At 40.6% G+C, this 19,276-nt stretch overlaps 1 protein-coding gene across 1 annotated transcript; it reads right to left on the bottom strand.

Moving 5' to 3' along the window:
• Positions 1 to 1,800: 1,800 nt before the first annotated feature.
• KCNG4 (potassium voltage-gated channel modifier subfamily G member 4) lies at positions 1,801 to 16,514 on the bottom strand (the record flags this gene model as incomplete). The annotated part of the gene is made up of 2 exons (XM_080351999.1): positions 1,801 to 2,586; positions 15,765 to 16,514. The coding sequence occupies 2 exons, from the start codon at positions 16,512 to 16,514 to the stop codon at positions 1,801 to 1,803; spliced, it is 1,536 nt and encodes a 511-aa protein (XP_080208125.1).
• Positions 16,515 to 19,276: the final 2,762 nt, after the last annotated feature.

The raw sequence follows: 19,276 nt of genomic DNA, 5'->3' as shown, positions 1-19,276 counted from the left end.
AGAGAATTGCTTGCAAAAATAAATGCTAACTGAAAAATAAATACATAAAATTAGAGGGACCTGTGCATAAGCCAGCAGAAATGCCACCTTTTATGTGGCAAATATAAATGCCTGTCATCTAGCATCAACTTGCTCTGGTTGTGTTGGAACATCCCATCTGTAATCTGCTGAAGTTTCTCTAGTTTAAATCATAGGGTCAATAGCAAGATAAATCCAAGAGATTAATTTGAGTCACGTCATCTAAATTGTGCCAACAACTGTGCTTTTCTGTACTTGAGCTGTGCAGCGCAGTGAGGACATTGTCTGAAAACCAAAATTCCCAAATGCCTGCATGAAGTTGCATAACTCTGGAGGTGATGGTGTGTGTCTGTCCACATTGGAGATGGGTCCCAACACCTGGAAGTGTCCCCTGGGCTCCAACCTGCACCCCACTGTACAAGAATAGTGCCTGCTGCAAACTGGAACTGAATGATCACTGCGCTGGGTTTTGTTCCATCACAAGGTCACAGAGACCTTGGTAGGATTTCAGAAATGCATTGCTGAAAGCTGCAAATCTGATTAAAAATTATTTAAGCCTTGATTCAGTACTTAAATACATGCCCAGCATTCTACGTGATGAAGTTCTGTGGGTGTCAATGAGGTGACTGAGAACCTGAGGACCTGTGAGCTGCCCCGGGCTCTAAACACGCAGGTGTTTGCACAGACCCTTTGTGTCTTGGGATCAGTTTTCACCAACCACAGTCACCGCATCCAGAAGGTCAAATTGTGAGAGATCATTTCAACTATGACATGAAGTAGCATAGTTGACTTCTGTGTAGTCCTGTTGCTTTCTTCTGGACATACCTGAACACCCAAAAGAGACATCTTCCATTTGTATTAGGAGATCACTCTTACTGCATCTCTGGCAATCATTCACCTCATTCTTTACTATTTGTACATTTGGATACTTCTGAGCGGTCATCTTTTTTTCAATAACTCTGTAATTTTATCTTTCAGAGAAACCATCACCATTCAGTAAAATAAACAACACAACTCTTTTTAATATGGTCAATAAGCTTTTTTAATTATTTCTTATTTTTTTAAATAAGTATATGAAAAAAGTTTGAAAACTTTTGCTGTCTAGTATGAAATGTTTACAGTTTGCAGACTGCAACTGCATTTCAAGCAAATTCTCTTGCAAACACTACATATTTTATACAATAGCAGTGCAATTTGTTATTTATAGATTGATCATCTGGCTACAGGCAAATTTTGAAAGCTTTCACATACAGTGCTTTTATTTTAAGCTTATCAGTGGCTTTAGATACAGAATGCGGATTTGCATCGAGGCTTCTTCGGTGTGCCTGGTGGATGAGCATTGTATAACCAGCACTGGTGCGTAGCCCTGAAAAAATCCATTCTACTGCTTGATTCAAGATGTTAATTGCAAGAACATTGGAAAATCAAAGGCAAATAAAATTACAAGTGTATTTGTGCCAACAGAAGCTGTTTTCTTTGTTACTTGTTCAGTATTAGGTATTCAGCAAGATACATGTCTGGCAGAGACAAAGTTTATTCTTATTAGTCATAGAGAAGAATGAATATTTATTATTGAATAAACTCTGCCTTTTGACATTCTCAAAACCTCCAGCTCCATGACAATGTGTTGGAGCTGGCTGTGTTGGCTTGACTGCTTATTATACCTATGGTGGCAGAGAAAAATAATGTCCTAACTTATGTTGTTGCTTTACTTTGTGTGTTATGTTGACATCTGTACGTCTATATTTCTATTCCTGCTCTTGGGAAGTTCTACAGCCAGGCTCACTTCCCTGTGTAAATGTATTTGATTGGTGATGCTTGATCCTCCAGGATCAAGCTATCCGTCTCGTTGAAGGTATCGCTTTCACCAGAGTGATTGGCATTTTTTACTCTGTTTAGCCGAGACTGCAATCGTTCGTGTTCTTTTCTCAGCTCTGAGTAGGAATGGGAGAAAGTGTGGAATATCGATGTCGCAGGAAAAGACATGATGAGAATCCCACTGAGGATGCTGCTGAGAGCCACCATCTGGCCTGGGACGCTCCGTGGTACCATATCTCCGTACCCCACAGTGGTCATTGAAATGATAGCCCACCAGTAAGATGCGGGGATGCTTGTGAATTCAAGCACCTTCCCAGACTCGTTCTCGGCGAGATAGACCAAAGGAGAAAACAGAGTGACGGCCACGCACAGGAAGAGTAAAAGCAGGCCAAACTCCCGCGTGCATTTCCGAACTGTGAGGCCCAAAGTCTGCAAGCCCAAGGAGTGTCGGGCAAGGCGCATGACGTACAAGATCCTCAAGGCACGTAAAACCCGTAGCACCAAACCAACCTTCTCCAAATACGTGTTGCTGCTTGGCCTGTCGTCCTCCTCGTTGGGGTCATCCTCTGAGAAGATGAGGGAAATGTAATAGGGTGAAATAGCCAAGAAGTCAATGATATTTAGGGGTCCTTTGAAGAACTGACACTTGTTTCTTGCCTGGATGAATCGGAGGCAGAACTCCAGGGAAAACCAAGCCACACAGATGGTCTCTATGACGAAGATGTAATAGCACTTCTGTGAACACTCGCCCTGACACAAAACAAAAAGAGAAAAGAGAATTAAATAAAAGAACAGTCTGTGAACCAGCATCCAGAAACAATAAGGAAGGAGAAGATCTATCTGCCTGAGTCACTTCTACCAGAAATGTAGAAATCCCAGCTAGCAGGTAGTTGTACAGCATCCACATTTCAATGATGTATAGACAGTAATGAGCATGTGAAATATCTGAATTAACTTAAATATCTACCTGCTTGGTTTTATTGTGTTGCTTCCTCCAGTCTAAATTAAAGAAACTTGTCTCTGTGTATACTCTTGGCATGCAGCCTGCAAGTCCTAAATAAGTCCGGCTTTCTGTTTTTTCAAGGTAAAGCATCGTAGGGACTGGTTGCGAGGTTTTATTCTTCTCTGCATCCTTGGTTGCTTCAGCTTTCCCCATAGAAAGGTGTGTCTATACAAATATTCAGAGAAAGTGATTTATGTGGTCAGCTTCCTAAATGCATATTCCTTTTTTTCAGAAGAGCATCTTTCAAATCAAACTTTTCAGGAATGTTACTCTGCGTTTTATTTTTCCTTAGAGCATAGTTGTGGAAGTAGAGGACTGTGAGCTCTCCCCTGTTAACACTCTTTGTCTTTTTATGTACTTTGAAAAGACATTTTTGAAATGTTTGCCTATGATTCAAACCACAGTCCCTTTTTCCACTGCAGCAAACAAAAGTTTCAACTCCATTTCATCCTACAGATGTGCTGGGATTTAGTCCATTCATATGCAACATCTGCCAGAAACTTCCCAAGTCTCTTCCTCTGCCTGTCTGCTGCTTTCTGGCAAGAGGGTGTAAGACCCTGGGATTCAATGAGAGTATGCTCGTTGATTTCACACTGGGAGATAGATTTCAGCCTGAGAGTTTGTATGTGGATGTTTTATAGGAATATTTGTATATATTATGTAATATATGTGACACTGTTCATGTAGAATATCCATCTCTAATGTCAGGCTTTCTGAAGATTCTTGATCCTTTTGAACATCCTGTTCAAAAGCAGCAATGTTGCAATAAAAGGGAAAAAGAGGAAATATTAAGTACCAAAGCAAATTTCTGTTTCTCCCAGTAATTTTGATGATTTTTACGCCTCGGAGTGCTTTGTTTCGCTTACAACCGTTGTCCAAAGAGCAGGCAGAATAATGCACTGACTTCAAATGCTGTGTTCTTACCAAACTACGGGTGCCTCTGTCAGTGGTAGTTTTCAAATTTCCTGTTGTCACCAAATTCCCATTAGATGCTAGTTACTGTCGGTGACCTGTCAAATTATGGGCCAAATATTTTGATCCATGAAATGTTTGTGGGGTTTTTGGGTTAGTGTTTTGTTTTCATTTGAATTTGTTGTTTGTTTTCATAAACGGACAATGAAGGGGTTGCTGTGCTACAGGGGCTCTTATATACTCCCTCTTTCTGAACAAAACAAATACATTTGGAAATTCTAGTGATCAATGACTGCCAAAGCAAAACAAACCACAAAACTTTCTCTTTACTTTGTATTTAGAGTAGAATTCTGAGGGTTTTTGTTTTTGTTTTTGTTTTTTTTTTGATCTCTTAGCAAAATTTGTCACTGATTTCTTTCTCCTTTTGACTGCATTTTTGCACCCAAAGTACCACCATGGTGTTAATAGGACCTATAAAAGTTCCAACTATGGTGTTGATTGTTAACATGATGGGAAGGTGAGGTTTTATTTGTAAGTGACCACAGTATATTTTGGGTGGACTCTTTCAGCAAAACCCTCTGGCATGTTTTCCACTACTGTAGTGTCATTTGGGACTTTAACTATCGTTGACTCTGACAGGAGAGCAGTTATCACAAAGCCAGTGATGAGGGAGTATCTAACTCTTTATACTTTATTCATCCCATCCTGCAAAATTACTTTTGAACAATGCAAGAATTTATCACGATTTACAGAACTTGTCTCTAGCTGAAATTCTACCATGTATGATATAAATGTAATAAAATGAGTGCCTGGTATTGATCTTGCGTATGAAAAAGAGCATTTGGCTCAGCAATGAAGGACACAATATTTTTTATGTACAAAGATACATGGTGAACCTGATGCTTGAAATAGAGTGATTTCTTAAATTTATAAAGCACCTCAAAGAAGCAAAGTGGCAGTTTCAAACTTCTGTACCGCCACAGGTAACAGGCAATTCATGCTCCCTTTTCCTCATTGCCTTCTGTGCTATATAAGTCAATGGCTTGTTTTCTGGGTTCTCTATTTGCTCATTTCCTGCCATTTGGGATTTTGGAGACACCTGTTACAGCCACTGTTGCAGTTTGTTCCCTTCCTGGGGAATTCTACCTGCCCTACTCCTTGTGTGAAGTTGTTCCATCCTCGATGCTTTTCTCTGGCCCTTTTTGTTTTTGAAACAGAAGGGACCGAGGCTGCAGTTTTAAAGTGTGTGTAAGCTGTAAGATATGTAGTCAAATTTATATCCTGTTTATGACCAAGAATTAAAAAAAAAAAAGCTTTTTTTTTTTGTTGTACACCTTTTAAAAATTAATCAAGTTTGGTCTATGTAGCGATGATGCTTAGAATGTAATATTAATATTTCTAGTAGTAAGAAATTGTGTGACTCTGGTAAGCGTTACTGCAGCTTTCATGGAGTAATGTTGTTCAAAACGACCTGAGGTTCAGGAATTCAGCATTTCCAGGGTAATATGTGATGGCAAAATCTCAGACCTCCATTGCACAGGTGAGTTTACGGAAGAGTAATGTGTTCACTGAGTGTGAATTCAAGCGAAATTAACTTGAGGTATGTGCCACTCACAAGATAAATAAATAAGATACATTTCCTGGCAAAGCGCCCTCTTAGTTTACCAGGAAGCATTAGTTAAGATATAATGACATCTAGGGTAATAAACAAAACCAGATCTTGGAGTTATGCTATACTAACCTATCTTACAAGTGATATAAATCTCATCTAGTGAAAATAATATCTTTACATGCATCAATAATTGCAGCAATGCCCAGGGAAACTGAATCAGAATTTCCCCTGTGGAATATTTATCTTGTCCATCCACCCAGGTTTTCAGATGGAACCCACTTTGTTACATTTTCTAGACAAGGGAAAAATGTATTATTTATAGATAACTGGATAAGAACACCAAGGAACTATTATTATGCCTTCAGGATCTGCTCAGTGTTGACTATTTGTGTCCCACTTGGTTATACTCAAAGACACTTCATAATTAAAATATAGTGTGGAAAAGTTATTTTGAGTCATTAATTGGTCTGCTAATTCATTAGCTATTGCCAAAGATTTACCCCACTATGTTTTGCAGTGGATTTTTACCCCTTAGTTGATTGTAAGCTGTTTTTTCATTAAAGCTGGAGCAAACAGAAAATAGTGGTAACTTATTTTGCACATTACACAGGTTGGTACGATCCTCTTATAAAACTGTTTGAGGATTCTGAGCATTTGAAGCTGAGTTGGGCCTGTTGGCAGCTGTGGGCTGCGTTGTACATTGATAGGAAGGGTTTCAGGTACCAATGTTCTGCCCTTGCTGTGACTGACTCTAATTTGGGATTTTACCTAATCTATAAATAGTGTTGAGTCTGAGATGCAAGTCAGGCAAACCTGCAGCATTTCTCATTATCTCCTTTCTGTGCCTGCAAGTTAACACTGTTCTTGATGATGTAGTGATTTTAAGCATTTCTGGTGTTGAATAATCTCTTTTCTAGTTAAATAGTGACAGTTGCACCAATGCTTGTAGAAAACTTTGCTAATAAGTATTGCTAGATGGATTATTTCAGAATCATGTCGTTGCTACAGAGATCAATATTTTCAAAGCTTTAGAGTGTGGAAATCAACATACACATCAGCAATTCATATATATGTTGCTTATACAGCATACGTGGGAGAACACCAATTAGTAGTATTTATGAAGTCAAGTTGATAAAAGTCCTTGAACCCAGCTGGAAGTCACAATTGAACCACTGTGTGCAAACACTGTTATTCCCAGGATTCATTTAGGGAAACCAGCTGGCTCATCATCATAAAACAAATGAGCGATGGACAGAGAATCTGAAACCTCTTCCCAGCTAGATTCACCCTCATTGCAGTAGTGATTGCTTCTGAGTAAAGGCTGTTCTGGTGTTCAGTCACCTATATTGATGTCTCAAAGGTTGGGCTGCTAAAACATCATCTCTCACATCAGAAATGTGCCTGGCTTTGTGGTGGTTGAAAAGTCACAATTCACATCTGCCAGACCTATCCTGGCAGGTCCAGATTTGTTTTGAAATGTTCATGTGCAGGTGGTTAATGCTCAGATTCTTCCCTCTGCTTCGCACTGGTTTGTGGCCATGGGCCAGTGGCCACTGGAGTGGCAGCAGATGGGACTGGTCTGAACTGCGGCTCTGGACCTGCCTCCTGCCTGCCCGTGCCATCCAGTGCTTAGTGCAAAGGCTTATCCCAGCACGATGGCTCTTCTCACAGTCTGGCCTCTTGGCCCACTCAGAGAGAAAAATACATTCAGCCCTCTGCGTGGGGGATTTAGCAGCAAAACTCGCAGGGATTTTCCTCTCTAAGCCCAAGGCTGACATTTGATGGGCAGGGTGCTGTTTTCCAGCCTTTTGCCCTTCTCAAGGTTGTACATCCTGGTCTACAGCTTCTCCCTGGGCAATTCTGCTGAATAAAAAAAAAAAAACAAACCCAAACAACTAGCTAATGCAATAGTGAAAAAACAAAATCCAAGGCTGTGGGTCTGCAGGGTGAGGCTACAAGTCTAGAGACTGGTTAGGCAGGAGCAAACCAAGGCTCGATTATCTTGAGGGTCTTTTCCAAACTGAATGATTCTATGATTCTAAAACCTCAGTGTAGGGAACTGAGATACCTGATCAGCTCCCAGCTGTTCTTATCTCAGTACACAGCAGAAAACAAGCAGCTGCAGGGTGAAAAAAATCCCTTTTGGCTGAAAAATGATGGTGGGGTTGGGGAGCATTGTGCCCATCTGTGTTCCCTGCGCACCTGGACCCGCTGCAGTGCTGCAGGTCCTGCTGAATCACTGTGACTGCATTGCTGTGATTAGCTGAATAATTAAACCACACTGCTGAATCAGGTGATGGAGAAGGAGAACTTAAACTCTGTTATGGATCACTTCAGTACTTGGATTTGTGGTTATAGACTGATGCAAAAAAAAAAAAAAATCAAAAGGTTTACAACATGCTGAGAAAGGGACTGTAACCTGATTTACAGAATGATGAGCCAGTTAAGAGAGTGCTGCATATTCTGATCACACAATGATTTCTCACCCGCTTTGCTTTATGGGAAAGAAGCCTGGACTTATGAAACCAGTTGCTACAACTAGTACATTTGAGGAGATGAACCTAATATTGGGATTATATTAATGTGGACATTAGAAAGAACATAGAAGGAAATTATTATCTCTGTATCCAATGCATAATTGTCTCCTCTGGCCCAGGAGTGTAACTAAAGTAGAATATTTCAATTAACTTTTGAGCTTGGGTCCTTATTCTGCAGACACCATGAGAATCAGTCTGAAGAACCTGAATTTGATTTAAACCAATTGGTGACCCCAGAGTGTTTGTGTTAGGAGAAAAATGTGAAAGTATCAGATAATTCTTGTTTTTCTAATAAGAAATTTAACAGACTTCATTTTGTAACTGTGAAGAACAATATAGCCAAAATGACAAGGTATTTATCTGAGATATAGGAGTATGACTTTCAATTTTTGGTTTTGTTGCTGGTCAGATTATTTGCACTGTTACTGTTTCTTCTCTGCTTTTTTCCTCACTGCACTGTAAGTTCTTCGGAGCAGAAGTTATTTGTTATTGTACTAGTGTAGTACAGGATGTGCAGTGGGGTCCTGAGTAAGATTGAATCTGTTATAAGGGAAAATAATAGTGCTAATAGGAGGTGCTGGTACTGTGGGAATAAACACAACATATGCAGTTCATAGCCCTGATGCTACGATGAAATTAGCAATTAGATTTGCTCGAAATTAAAACACTGGGCTGGGAATTAGGCTGCAGCAGTAGACTGAAGACCCTTCAACTATTTCCATTGTATTCAAAGAGAAATTTCTAGATCACATACGAATTTGGGTGATTATTTTTAATACTTGTTGCATTATTGGTATGAATTTGGAGGATGCATTGATTTCAAATAGCGTTTCCCAAAGACAGCATACCCCCATCAGGGCAAATAACCATCTTCCCAGAGAAGGCATTTACTAAGTTATCATCTCTGCTAAACCCCTTGAGATGAGTCAAGCAGGGAAAGTGAACAGGATTTTTTCCCGTTGTAAGTATTACAAACTTGCAAGCAGCAGAAGGGAAAAGCAAGCGTAGTTCCCAGCGAAGAGCACACGGGCTGGCACACGGAATCGTGGTGGTTTGCCTGTAGCAGGGCAGGGAGAGCAGCCGGGTGTCCCCCCAGGATAGCGTGCAAAGCCCGGAGACTTACAGCTCTTGGGAGCTGGCCAAAACTGGATGAACATAAGGCAAACTAATAATGTTTAATTGTGCTTTCTGAACACTGGACCTTGTACTGACAGAGCCAGCTTTGGAAAACCATGCAGGGTCCATTTACTCACTGGAGTGTCCAGACTTTCTAAAGAAAACTTTCTGTGGCAGCGAGGGTGAGCTGAGACATGGAGGTTCAGCAACTTTTACCCCCCTCCATGCCCCTCTTTGGAAATGTGAACATCACCAACGTTGTACATATTAGATTTAATGCTGAAATGTGCAATTCTGTTTGCGGGTGCTTGGCAAACAGTTACTAATTATGTGGAACTCTGAAATCAGAGTCCTACTGTAATGCTGCAATGTCAAGGTCAAAGTTTTTGATGCTAATTAACAGATATGCAAGCCTTATGAAAGGGTGGATCCTGTAAAGCTATAAGTTCTATGTATATATCAAAGCACCAGGCTTGAATATTCTAATTTGTTTTTTTCACAGCTTCTTATATATTTCTTTAATTGTTCTTAATGTAACTAACTCAATCCCCAACATGAGTAAGTTAGCTGGATTCTACTGTGCCAGGTACACCTAGTAGACTGGGAGATTTTTGGTGCATCAGTGAAGCACATTTTCCTGCTTTAAAGTGCTGCAATACTTCCATTGCTGATCAAACCAGGTTGAAGAAATCAGAATTGTAGGAGATGGGTGGGTAATTTAGGAGATTGAGTGTCTGCAGTAAGTGTTCTGATAAGAATCCAGAGAAATGTACTGAGCAGATGCAGTAAAACCAAAGCACATCCAGCTTTATTTTGTTCCGAGTAATTTCAAGTCATATATATATACTGATATATTTATAGCTAGCCATGTACGCATAGGCCTTTATAGTCTTACACTTTTAAATGAGCATTAGAAGCATTTCTGAAGTCAGGATTTCATTAATCCCTTTGCAATAGAGCAAGTTGTTCTGGGCTGGGCTTTGTGTGGTGTAGGCTGGTGTTAGAAGGTAAGTTTGAAGTTCCTTTGAAATGCCCCTGATTTTCAGGTATATTTGGAATACTGCCCTGCTTCATTAGTAGTACCCTGTACTAGTCATTGAAAAAGGCATTTTTCAGCAGGAATCATTTTGCCCTGGCTAGTCAACTAGAAAATTCTTTTCTGATCGATATTTTGACCCCCTTATTTAAAAGCTATAAAAATGGACCAGCAGCAGTATCTGCCAAAATCTGTCATATTCAATTTACTAAAGGTGATTGTGTCTAATGGTTGGCCAAATTAAACTTTGCCGAAGAGTTTTATCTTTGCAGCAGAGCTAGGTTTACACACTTCTCAGTGCCACTCTACCTAAGGATTATAATTTTCTCCCAATTTCTTTGGGTTTCACTTTCATAAGTGAACCAGAGATACTGAATGTCATCTGCAGGTTATGGGCAGGGTTGGAGCTTTCTGTTTGTATATTTTGTAACACATTTAATAGCTTGAATACTAAAGATACACCTCTTGCAAGAGTATCTTCACATACTGAACTGGTTAGATACAGATCAATGTGATTTTTTGTAATTAACATACTTAGCTGTGGCAGTGGTCACCCTGATGAAACAAATATCTTGTTTGATTTTCTTTCTCTTCACCCTAAGACCAATAAATTGTTGGGTTTTTTTTCCCCATAAAGTAAAATTACACCACTTTTAAAGAAAATTTGTTCCTCAGTGTTTTTGTCCAGTGTACAAGCAAACAGGCTGGTCTTAGTGTCATACAGACAACATCAGCAACTTCGAACATCGGAAAACATTAAGTCAGAGCTTCCAGAATAGTGGTGTAGAGCCTTTATTTTATTTTTTTTTTTTCATTCTATATAGTAGGTACTGAGTTATTTTCATGCATTCATGTTTTCCAGATTCTCAGTGCAACCAGAGATTAAAAACTTACTCTTTCAAAGGGAATTAGATTTTAACATAATCAAATGACCCCCGGAATGGGAGCTCTAAATAAACGAATATTCTACATTTCAAGATAAAGTGGGTAGATCTGACAATACTGGTTGCAGGTTGTGTCGGTTATATTTCATTAGGTTATACAAAATACACAGAGCAATTGCTCCTCAAGGTCAGTTAAGGGCAAATAAAATTAATAGTAACAAGGTCTGACTGTTCACTGATCATCAGAGAGGAGAACAGAGGATAGACATTTCCTTCTTTCCTAAACTCACTGACATGCTTTGGTAGGAGCCATTGACACTGGAGAAAGTGATTTAATTGTTACTAGTGCTGAGGGGCAGGGAATAGAAATGGTTGGGGTTTCTTTTTCTTCTCTTTCCCACAACCTTAATTTGCTTGTTTTCCTGAAGACCTTGAGTTATCTTTTCTGCTGAGTCATTTCTCTAGAGGATGCTGATTTTAGGGAAAATTCTAGTCTTTCTATAAAGACAATCCCAAGGGGGCTTCAAAGCATTCTTCCTGTCCAAGCTCTCCCCTGGTGGTTTTATTCCATAGTTTTCTGGTGTAATTATGTTTTTTCCTTTGGGTTACATGTGCTGAGCAGTGACTACTTCAATTACACCTCTTGGATCCTGATCTCTTATGTGAGACTGGGACTTTCAGGGGGTTTTGCTGGAACTTTTGCCATGTTTATAGTGGGGTGATTTTAGTTCCTTTGTTTGAGGGAAATACTGGTAGATTTTGTCACTTCAGCTTTGTTATCCTCTATGCATGGTCTCTGATTCAAATTTGTAGTTTTCTCAGGTATCTGTTCAGATCAATAGTAAACAGAGTTCCTCACCACTAAATATGCCTCTTTTTTTTCTCTCTACGTGCACATGTGCCTTGATTACTACATTTTGGTGACACTTTGCTTCCTTACTGAAGACAATTTGATCTCCATGAAGAACAGATGCGAATATTCTAGATAAAGATATATTGCCATTGGAGGATGTGACATTGCAGTTGTTACATGCCCAAGTAATGTAACTTGTTACTAATGAGTCCTCCTTCTGTAGCATCATGTATGAGAAGTCCTTTCATGTGCCTGTTTCGTGGTCAGGCTTAAACTTGAGATCACTAGAGCTGCACATTTACTGCTTCAGAGTTTTCCTGATCTTTTGGCCTGTGGCTGTTCCCTCTGGGTTGGGACTCGTGGCAGGTGCTTATGTGATATGGTAGTTACAGAATTGTTTGCCCATCTATATGTGTTTTTCTTTTATACTTCTAATGAGAAGGTTCCTAAATGTCATTTGATGTATTCTAGGGTGTGTTAATGGTATCAATTATAGACTCATAGAATCATTTTGGTTGGAAGAGACCCTCAGGATCATTGAGTCCAACCATAACTGAACTCTGGCACTAACCCATGTCCCTAAGAACCTCTTCTAAATGCCTTTTAAACCCCTCCAGGGATGGTGACCACACCACTGCCCTGGGCAGCCTGTTTCAATGCCGGACAGCCCTTTCTGGGAAGAATTTTTTCCTACTATCCAATCTAAACCTCCCCTGATGCAACTTGAGGCCATTTCCTCTTGTCTTATCACTTGCTATTTGGGAGAGAAGACCAACACCCTCCATAGTCCAACCTCCTTTCAGGCAGTTGTAGACAGCAAGAAGGTCTCTCCTCAGCCTCCTGTTCTCCAGGCTGAACAGCCCCAGTTCCCTTAACCACTCCTAATAAGACTTGTGCTCACTCTTTATTTTAGTTTCAGCTGTATTCGTATCTTTAAGCTAACCCTCTCCTCCTTTTTCTGGTGCCCAGAGAGATGCTCTTTCCCTCCCCTCTGGTTGCCAGGGTGACCGGGCATCCCTGACGCGGATGCTCCTGCCTTGGCTCCTCGCCATCCCTCTCCGAGACTGGAGCTCTGGCTTTCCCTCAGATGGGGAGGACTCCTGGTTGCTCTTCTGCCTGCTCAGGCAGCTTTTCTCCCTTCTAAACAGACCCGGCTTAGCAGCTGCTAAAAGGACAAGCGATTTCACATGCCTGCAGGGTGCGAACAGCCAAGCTTCTGAGTGAAGTGGAAGTCACCTTGTATTATTATTATTTTATTTTTTTTTTCCACTGATCCTTTTCCTTTAGCTGGAGTTCAGCCAGTTCTCAATCTCTTAATGTGGCTGTGATGATGAGAAAATGGACCCTAGAGTGGTACATATGCAGCAGAGGTAAAGCCTTTTTTATTTGTATTTCAGAATGGATAAATTCAATTCCCAGTGTTAATGACATTGGAAAACAGATCCTTGCAGTACTTGTAAGCACATTTGCACATAGAGATTTTGCCAAGCTTTAACTCAGAAATTAATAACCTTCAGGATAGGGCAACTTTGAATGCAGCTGTGGAATTACAAGTTGTTCAGAAACTTTATTGAAGGAATTTGCCTGTTTTCTGTCACTGAGCAAGCAGATGTTGTGTTATCTTTATGTTCAGCCTGAAGAGCCAAAATTTCAGATTCTGCATGTCTGTCCCAGGCTGCTGGTAAATATGGCCCCCTCACTTTCTTAGGTCAGCCAGGGAACTATTTTGAGTTACAAGTCAACGTAGAGTTGCAGTTTGCCTGGGTATGACTCAGCCACAACCAAAAAGTGGTGTTATTAGTCAATTAAGTTCTCAAAGTTGTTTGTCTAGCTCTAGCTAAAATGTTCTTTTGACATCCCAGTAAGAAAATCTTGGGTGTCGCAGGCTAAGGATTTAGGGATGGAAGAACTAGTGGTTCATATTCTATGCTTTTCCAGAAGGCATGAGTATTTTGTCTTGCACATTCCCCCATGTTTTCTCTGGCATAATTTTAAATGTTGCAGATAATAGGACTTTCAATATTTGATTCTGTGCTTCTGGGACACAGTGACAAAGTACATGAGACTGGTGCTGTAAGTGTAAATTATGCACTGTTTCTCATTATCTGGACAAATATGGTCTTTTGCTCAAGTTCATCCCTCATCCTCTCCCCTGCACTTTAAACGTTCCTACTTTTGAGCTTGTTTCAGTCTAATTTGTGTGCTTTTAAAGCAGTGATATACATGCAAATCTGTAAGTAGTAATGTCAGCTGTCTTTCATAGGAAATGCAGGAACAGCAACTACCAGATACACTTAGAACCCTCAACATGCTTCCCCCTCTAACATACGGTTAATTATTTTTAAAACACGCAACATATTCCATCTAGCTCAGCTCTGAAACATTTTGTCCTTGTTCTTTTGCATGAGAAGTATTTATAAAAGCTTTTTCTGCAGCGGTTGGGAAATTAAGGTAAAATGCATCCGGCTACTTCCATTAACAAAGTTAGTAGGAAGCACTTGCTGGAGCAGAGTTTCTAATGTTTTTATGTCTAGCTGTAAGAAGGATGTTCTATATTTGAAGCACTTCCTTGAAAGAAGCATTGGAACAGCGTTACAGTTTTTCCTGCCAAAAGTAATAGCTGTGGAAGGCTGCAAGAGCATCAGACTTAGTACTGAAAGGGAATAGTCTTCGTATGCAAATGTAAGTTAATATTCAAGGGTTTAAATGGAACAGGGAATTATCTTAAATTTCAGCCTTCTGTGCAGCCCTTAGTTTTATTAAAAGACATCAAATATCATAACATATTCCCACCATGACTGTGGTATTTTGAATTACTGCTTGAGCAATAAAATAAATACAGATTTTTGTATCGTGCATGCCATGCTGGGCTGTAAATTTAAAAATGGCTTTATTCATCACTATGCAATACTGTGAGGAGTGTCTTATCTTACAGCAGTGCTTGGGGCAGGGAGTTTATTTGACTTGGATATCCTCAACACTTTTAGAAGGGCAGTTTGCAAATGAAGTGGAGGATTCGTTAAAGAGATTAATGAAAAAGATTAATGAAGGTTTTTTGATAAATTTGGACATTACCACATCTGAAATAACTTTGCATTGTTAATTTCCTCTGTTTTATTATATTTCATCTGTTTTATTATTATCTTCACAATGATGTTATAGAGAAGATCCTTTGTGTATGAATCAGGTTTGATTTATTTGCCCTGAATGAATGTGTATGACTTACTTGAAAAAGACTTAAATGCAGTTAGCAGTTCAGCTGGTATTTGGAATTACACCTACAATATATACATACATATGTAGGCAAAATCAGAATTCTGTAAGCATAGAATTATGATTTTTGAAGGCGCTGCTTTAAGTATCAATATCTCTGAAATAGTCCCTGTATCTCATCCTTTAATCCTTATGCAACTATTGAAATGCAACAGTATTCTGGAGGGAAAATTAATGCCCATTTCTTCCTCTTTAAAGATTTGACTTTGTTAACACAAGGGAAGATATCCAGTTATATTTAAAAGTAAAGAAGCCAGAGGAAAATATTTATCTAGCTGATACATCCAAACGAGAGATTGTTTATAACTAGAGCACGTTGAAGAGAAAACTCCACACTATTTGAGAGTCTCAGTACGAACAAGTTAATAGGACTTAGACCAGCTTCTTAGACTGCTTCTTCATAAGGAAAAACAATGCTGCATTAGAGAGCTGCAGTATCTTTCCTGCCCAGAAGCTCTTTCCTGTATTTTAGCTGACGATAGTAAAATATTTTGTTCACGTTATTCTTGAGTATCTCTTTGATAGGAGTAATTTAAGCCATTCTTGCATTTTCTGTTACAGACCATTTCATTACCAGTGACAGTTTTGAACCTCATGCCTGTGCCTTTTCTCTATCTTTATCTTATTAACCATTTATGCCTAGCAAAATAAACAACTATCTTTTAATTCTGTAGTTAGACCAGTTAAAAAGGACTTACTTACCCTGTCTTCTTCAGCTCTTAAGTCTGGCATTGTGCTGACACAAAGGCTTATAGCTGTGGTGGCCACAAAGAGAATGGAGAGACAAGCAAAGACTTTGCCTGGGAGTCCCGACTGGGGATTTTCTACCATATCTCTGAGACTGTTCATAAACTGTCCAAATTTGGTTTTGTTGTCCAAGACACACGTAGCTTCTTTGCTCCTCCGAAGCTCCTCTTCTTTGCGTACCTCGGCCAACTCCTGCAGTTTCTGAAAGAGTTTTCGAAAGCAGCAGTTCTCCAGGTTGGATTCCTCAATGCCCCAGTATCTCAGCTCCTCCTGAAAAGACAAGGCACACATGTCTCGTAAGAGCATCAGCTTCCCTGCTGCTAGAAAGCTGACAATCATCCCAAAAGCATTGGGGTTCCTGTCAAAGAAGAACTCATGGGTGTCTTCATCATAATCGTCACACAGCTGAATTATTTCTTCATAGCTGCTGCAAAACTTAAGTTTGCTCAGTCTGGTCAGGGGAAATTCATCTAAAGTACTCCAAGGTAGCAGGTACTTGATGCCTCCAACGTTTATCATGATCTCTGTCTTTAGATCGACTGCAGAGACTTGATCTGGATGGTAAATCCTCCTGGCTCTTTGGTAGTGGACCCCTTTGGCAGAAGGGGTTTCAACGGAGACAGGGAAGAAGTGGCTCAAGGAATTACAAGAAGTGTAGCTAATATTACTATAGTCTTGGTCGCTGCCTCCGGAGAGAATAGGCATCTCTAAGAGTTCTCACTGGGACATCCGAAATGGCATCAGAGCAGGGTTATCTGGCAGCCGAAAGACAAAGGAAGGAGGAGAAAACATAGTAGAGGTTATTGCAAGTGAAAAGATGTCTCAGACTACTTTCCTAAATCACAACAATGATGAGTGCCTGATTTGTACGTTAAAAGTCATCTCTGTTCTTCTTCCCGAGATCTGCAGCCTGTGAATGCGATTTGCTTTGCAGCCTCATTGGTTGTCTGGCAACACACCGACACGGAGGAGAGTTAAAGCCTCATTCACAATTATTGCGAAGGGTCAGATGCCTGCAAATCCACATGTGAACAGATCACTCTCTTCCCTAAGAATCTCTCTCATTGTTAGATCATTGCATTTTCCCATGGTTGTCGCTTTGCTTTCTTATTTCTTTAAACCTTTAAATACATGGTAACGCAACTAAGCTGCTTAATAGTTATTAGAGTTCGGGTGGTCAATTACCTGCCATCAGCTCGATGCAAGGTTCCTAATTGCTTTAACTTGAATGCTCAAATTGCAATTCCTTTCACTGCACGCCTGTTTTGCTGCCTCGCGGGGGTACTGCGAGGATTAGCTAGCGGATATTTGTAAAATGCCTGAAGAGGTAAAGTGCTGTATAGATGACTATTCTTCTCAACCCGGTCTTACATCACTGCAAATTGCCGAGGAGATATGGGGAACGTTTGCCCACCTTGGAGAAAACTTTGTTGCACAAACAGAAAAAGTATTTTATCAGCTTGGGGATGGGGGGAAAGCAATTGAAAGACGCCCTCCTTTCCTTCCCCTGTTCAGGAACAACCCCCCTTTTTTGTTTGTAATATTTAAAGATTCAAAGGCATTTATGACCCCAAGTCAATGAACTGCAAAAATTGCACGGAAACTTCCCCAAAGTTACTCACCGCCGCGCCACGGGCAGCTGCCCGGTGCCTGGCTTCCCTGCAGCTGAGCTCCTCATGCCGCAAACTGCTCGCTGTCCTCAGAGTGACAGTCCAGCTGACGGACCTGGGGTTATTTTGCGGTATCGATTACATGAAAAATCCCTATTGCACTCTGGAGATCGCAGCCTCTTCCCTCTTTCTCTCCTTTCCTGGAAGTGGAGAATATTTGTATGTGTTCATGTAATGTGTTGTACTAATAGATCCTTTGCAAAGGAGACAGTGTCCTGAGTGGCAGCTCTTCTTCTGGACTCCTGGGGCTTCCCAGTGAAATGTGCTGAGAGCCGGTGGATCCTGCCCACTCCCTGTCTCTCCTCTCGTTTCCCTTGGGACTGTCAGTGTGGTCCTGGAAGAGGAGGGGAGAGAGAAGGGGGAAGGGCTTAGAAATAATCTCTCCAGCATCCCTCTGTCTATTCAGCAGGCAGCAACTGGGTAAGAACATGGAGTACAAGGACAGGCTCCGACTAATGAGGTTTAATAATAAGTAAATTCTGGCAAAGCTACTTAATAAAACAATTTCAATGTCTATTAACTCTTTCCGTTGTAGTCACACCACAGTTGCTTGCTCTGGAGATACCAGTCAGATTCCCCAGGAGCAGTTTCCATGTCCTGTGTCCCTCTAGAAACTGGGGTTTGCTTTCCCTTAGTGGGGAAGGAAGTTTGTTGGGTCCACGGATGCTGGGCCTCAGCATTCCTTTGCCTACAAGGGACGCACTTTCCTCCCGTAAAATAAAGGGTCTCTGGCTTGCAAATAATAGGTGCTGAACACTCTTTTTTTCCAGATCTGCACTGCTTTTCCAACAACCCAGAACTTTCTCCTCTCTTTTTTACAGGTGATGGGAAATCAAACATAACCCTTTTCTCATACTTGGCTGTAGAGGGGGTGAGCTTACTGTCTTGTTTTTGGGTCTGTACTGCCAGCAGGTTTTGGGGTGTGTCACTCTGAAATTAGGATTACAGGGATTTGACCCATTTTCTACTTGCTTGGACTCATTCAGGGGTTCAAGAAGCCCAAGGTTAGATCCTAGTGACAAGTGCACTCTGTGGTACCCCCAAAAGCAGTAAGGAACAGCTTGTGTCTGTACCCAGCATGGCTGCAAACCCCAAACCTGAATCCTGTTCCTAGAGAGGTGTGTGAATCTGTAGGGTTTACACATCCCACTGTGAGTACGAAGGTCGAGTGGAGAAGTGTTACAAGTTTAGATTGCAGATCTGCTTTTCTGCCCCCAGCACAGTGGGTAGAAGGTGCAGGTGATGCCTTTTGCTTGCACGATGCTACGTACCCTGTAATGTATGTGAGACTTGAGTGCGGCTGAACTGATGGTGTTGCAGCTGTTATTTGGTACTGGCACAACCCGGGGCAGGAATCCTTTGCTAATTGGACTTTTTGGCACGTCTCTCTTGCCCCACTTGGTGCCCAGAAGATTAACTTCTTATCAGGCTTCACCACTGGGGTTTTCATTCAAGTCCTAATTATGCCATCCACAGAGAAAAAGCAGATAGATGCCTGAAGGCAATGGAGTTCTGGAAGCATAGCTCAAAATCACTTAAATCCTACCACCTTTGTGCAAGATGCAGTTTGTTCTGCCTATCAGTCTTTCTTATGGATTATTTCTGTGAAGAAAAGCAAACTTATTCTAATTAACTTTGGGTGGATTGTTTCACAAAAGGCTAAAACCAATTAGCATTTCCTTCTTACCTTGTGGAGACCTTGTGTGGTGTTGTTAAAGATTATATATTTCTGAAACAAGCTGACAAGAAGGTGAATAAATCCAAAGCAATGAGTAAATATTGTACATAATTTAGTAA

The sequence above is a fragment of the Nesoenas mayeri genome (genome assembly GCF_963082525.1).
Source record: "Nesoenas mayeri genome assembly, chromosome: 12".
NCBI lineage: Eukaryota > Metazoa > Chordata > Aves > Columbiformes > Columbidae > Nesoenas > Nesoenas mayeri.
The sequence above is the reverse complement of the archived record's forward strand: the minus strand, read 5'-3'. Positions and strand labels throughout refer to the sequence as shown.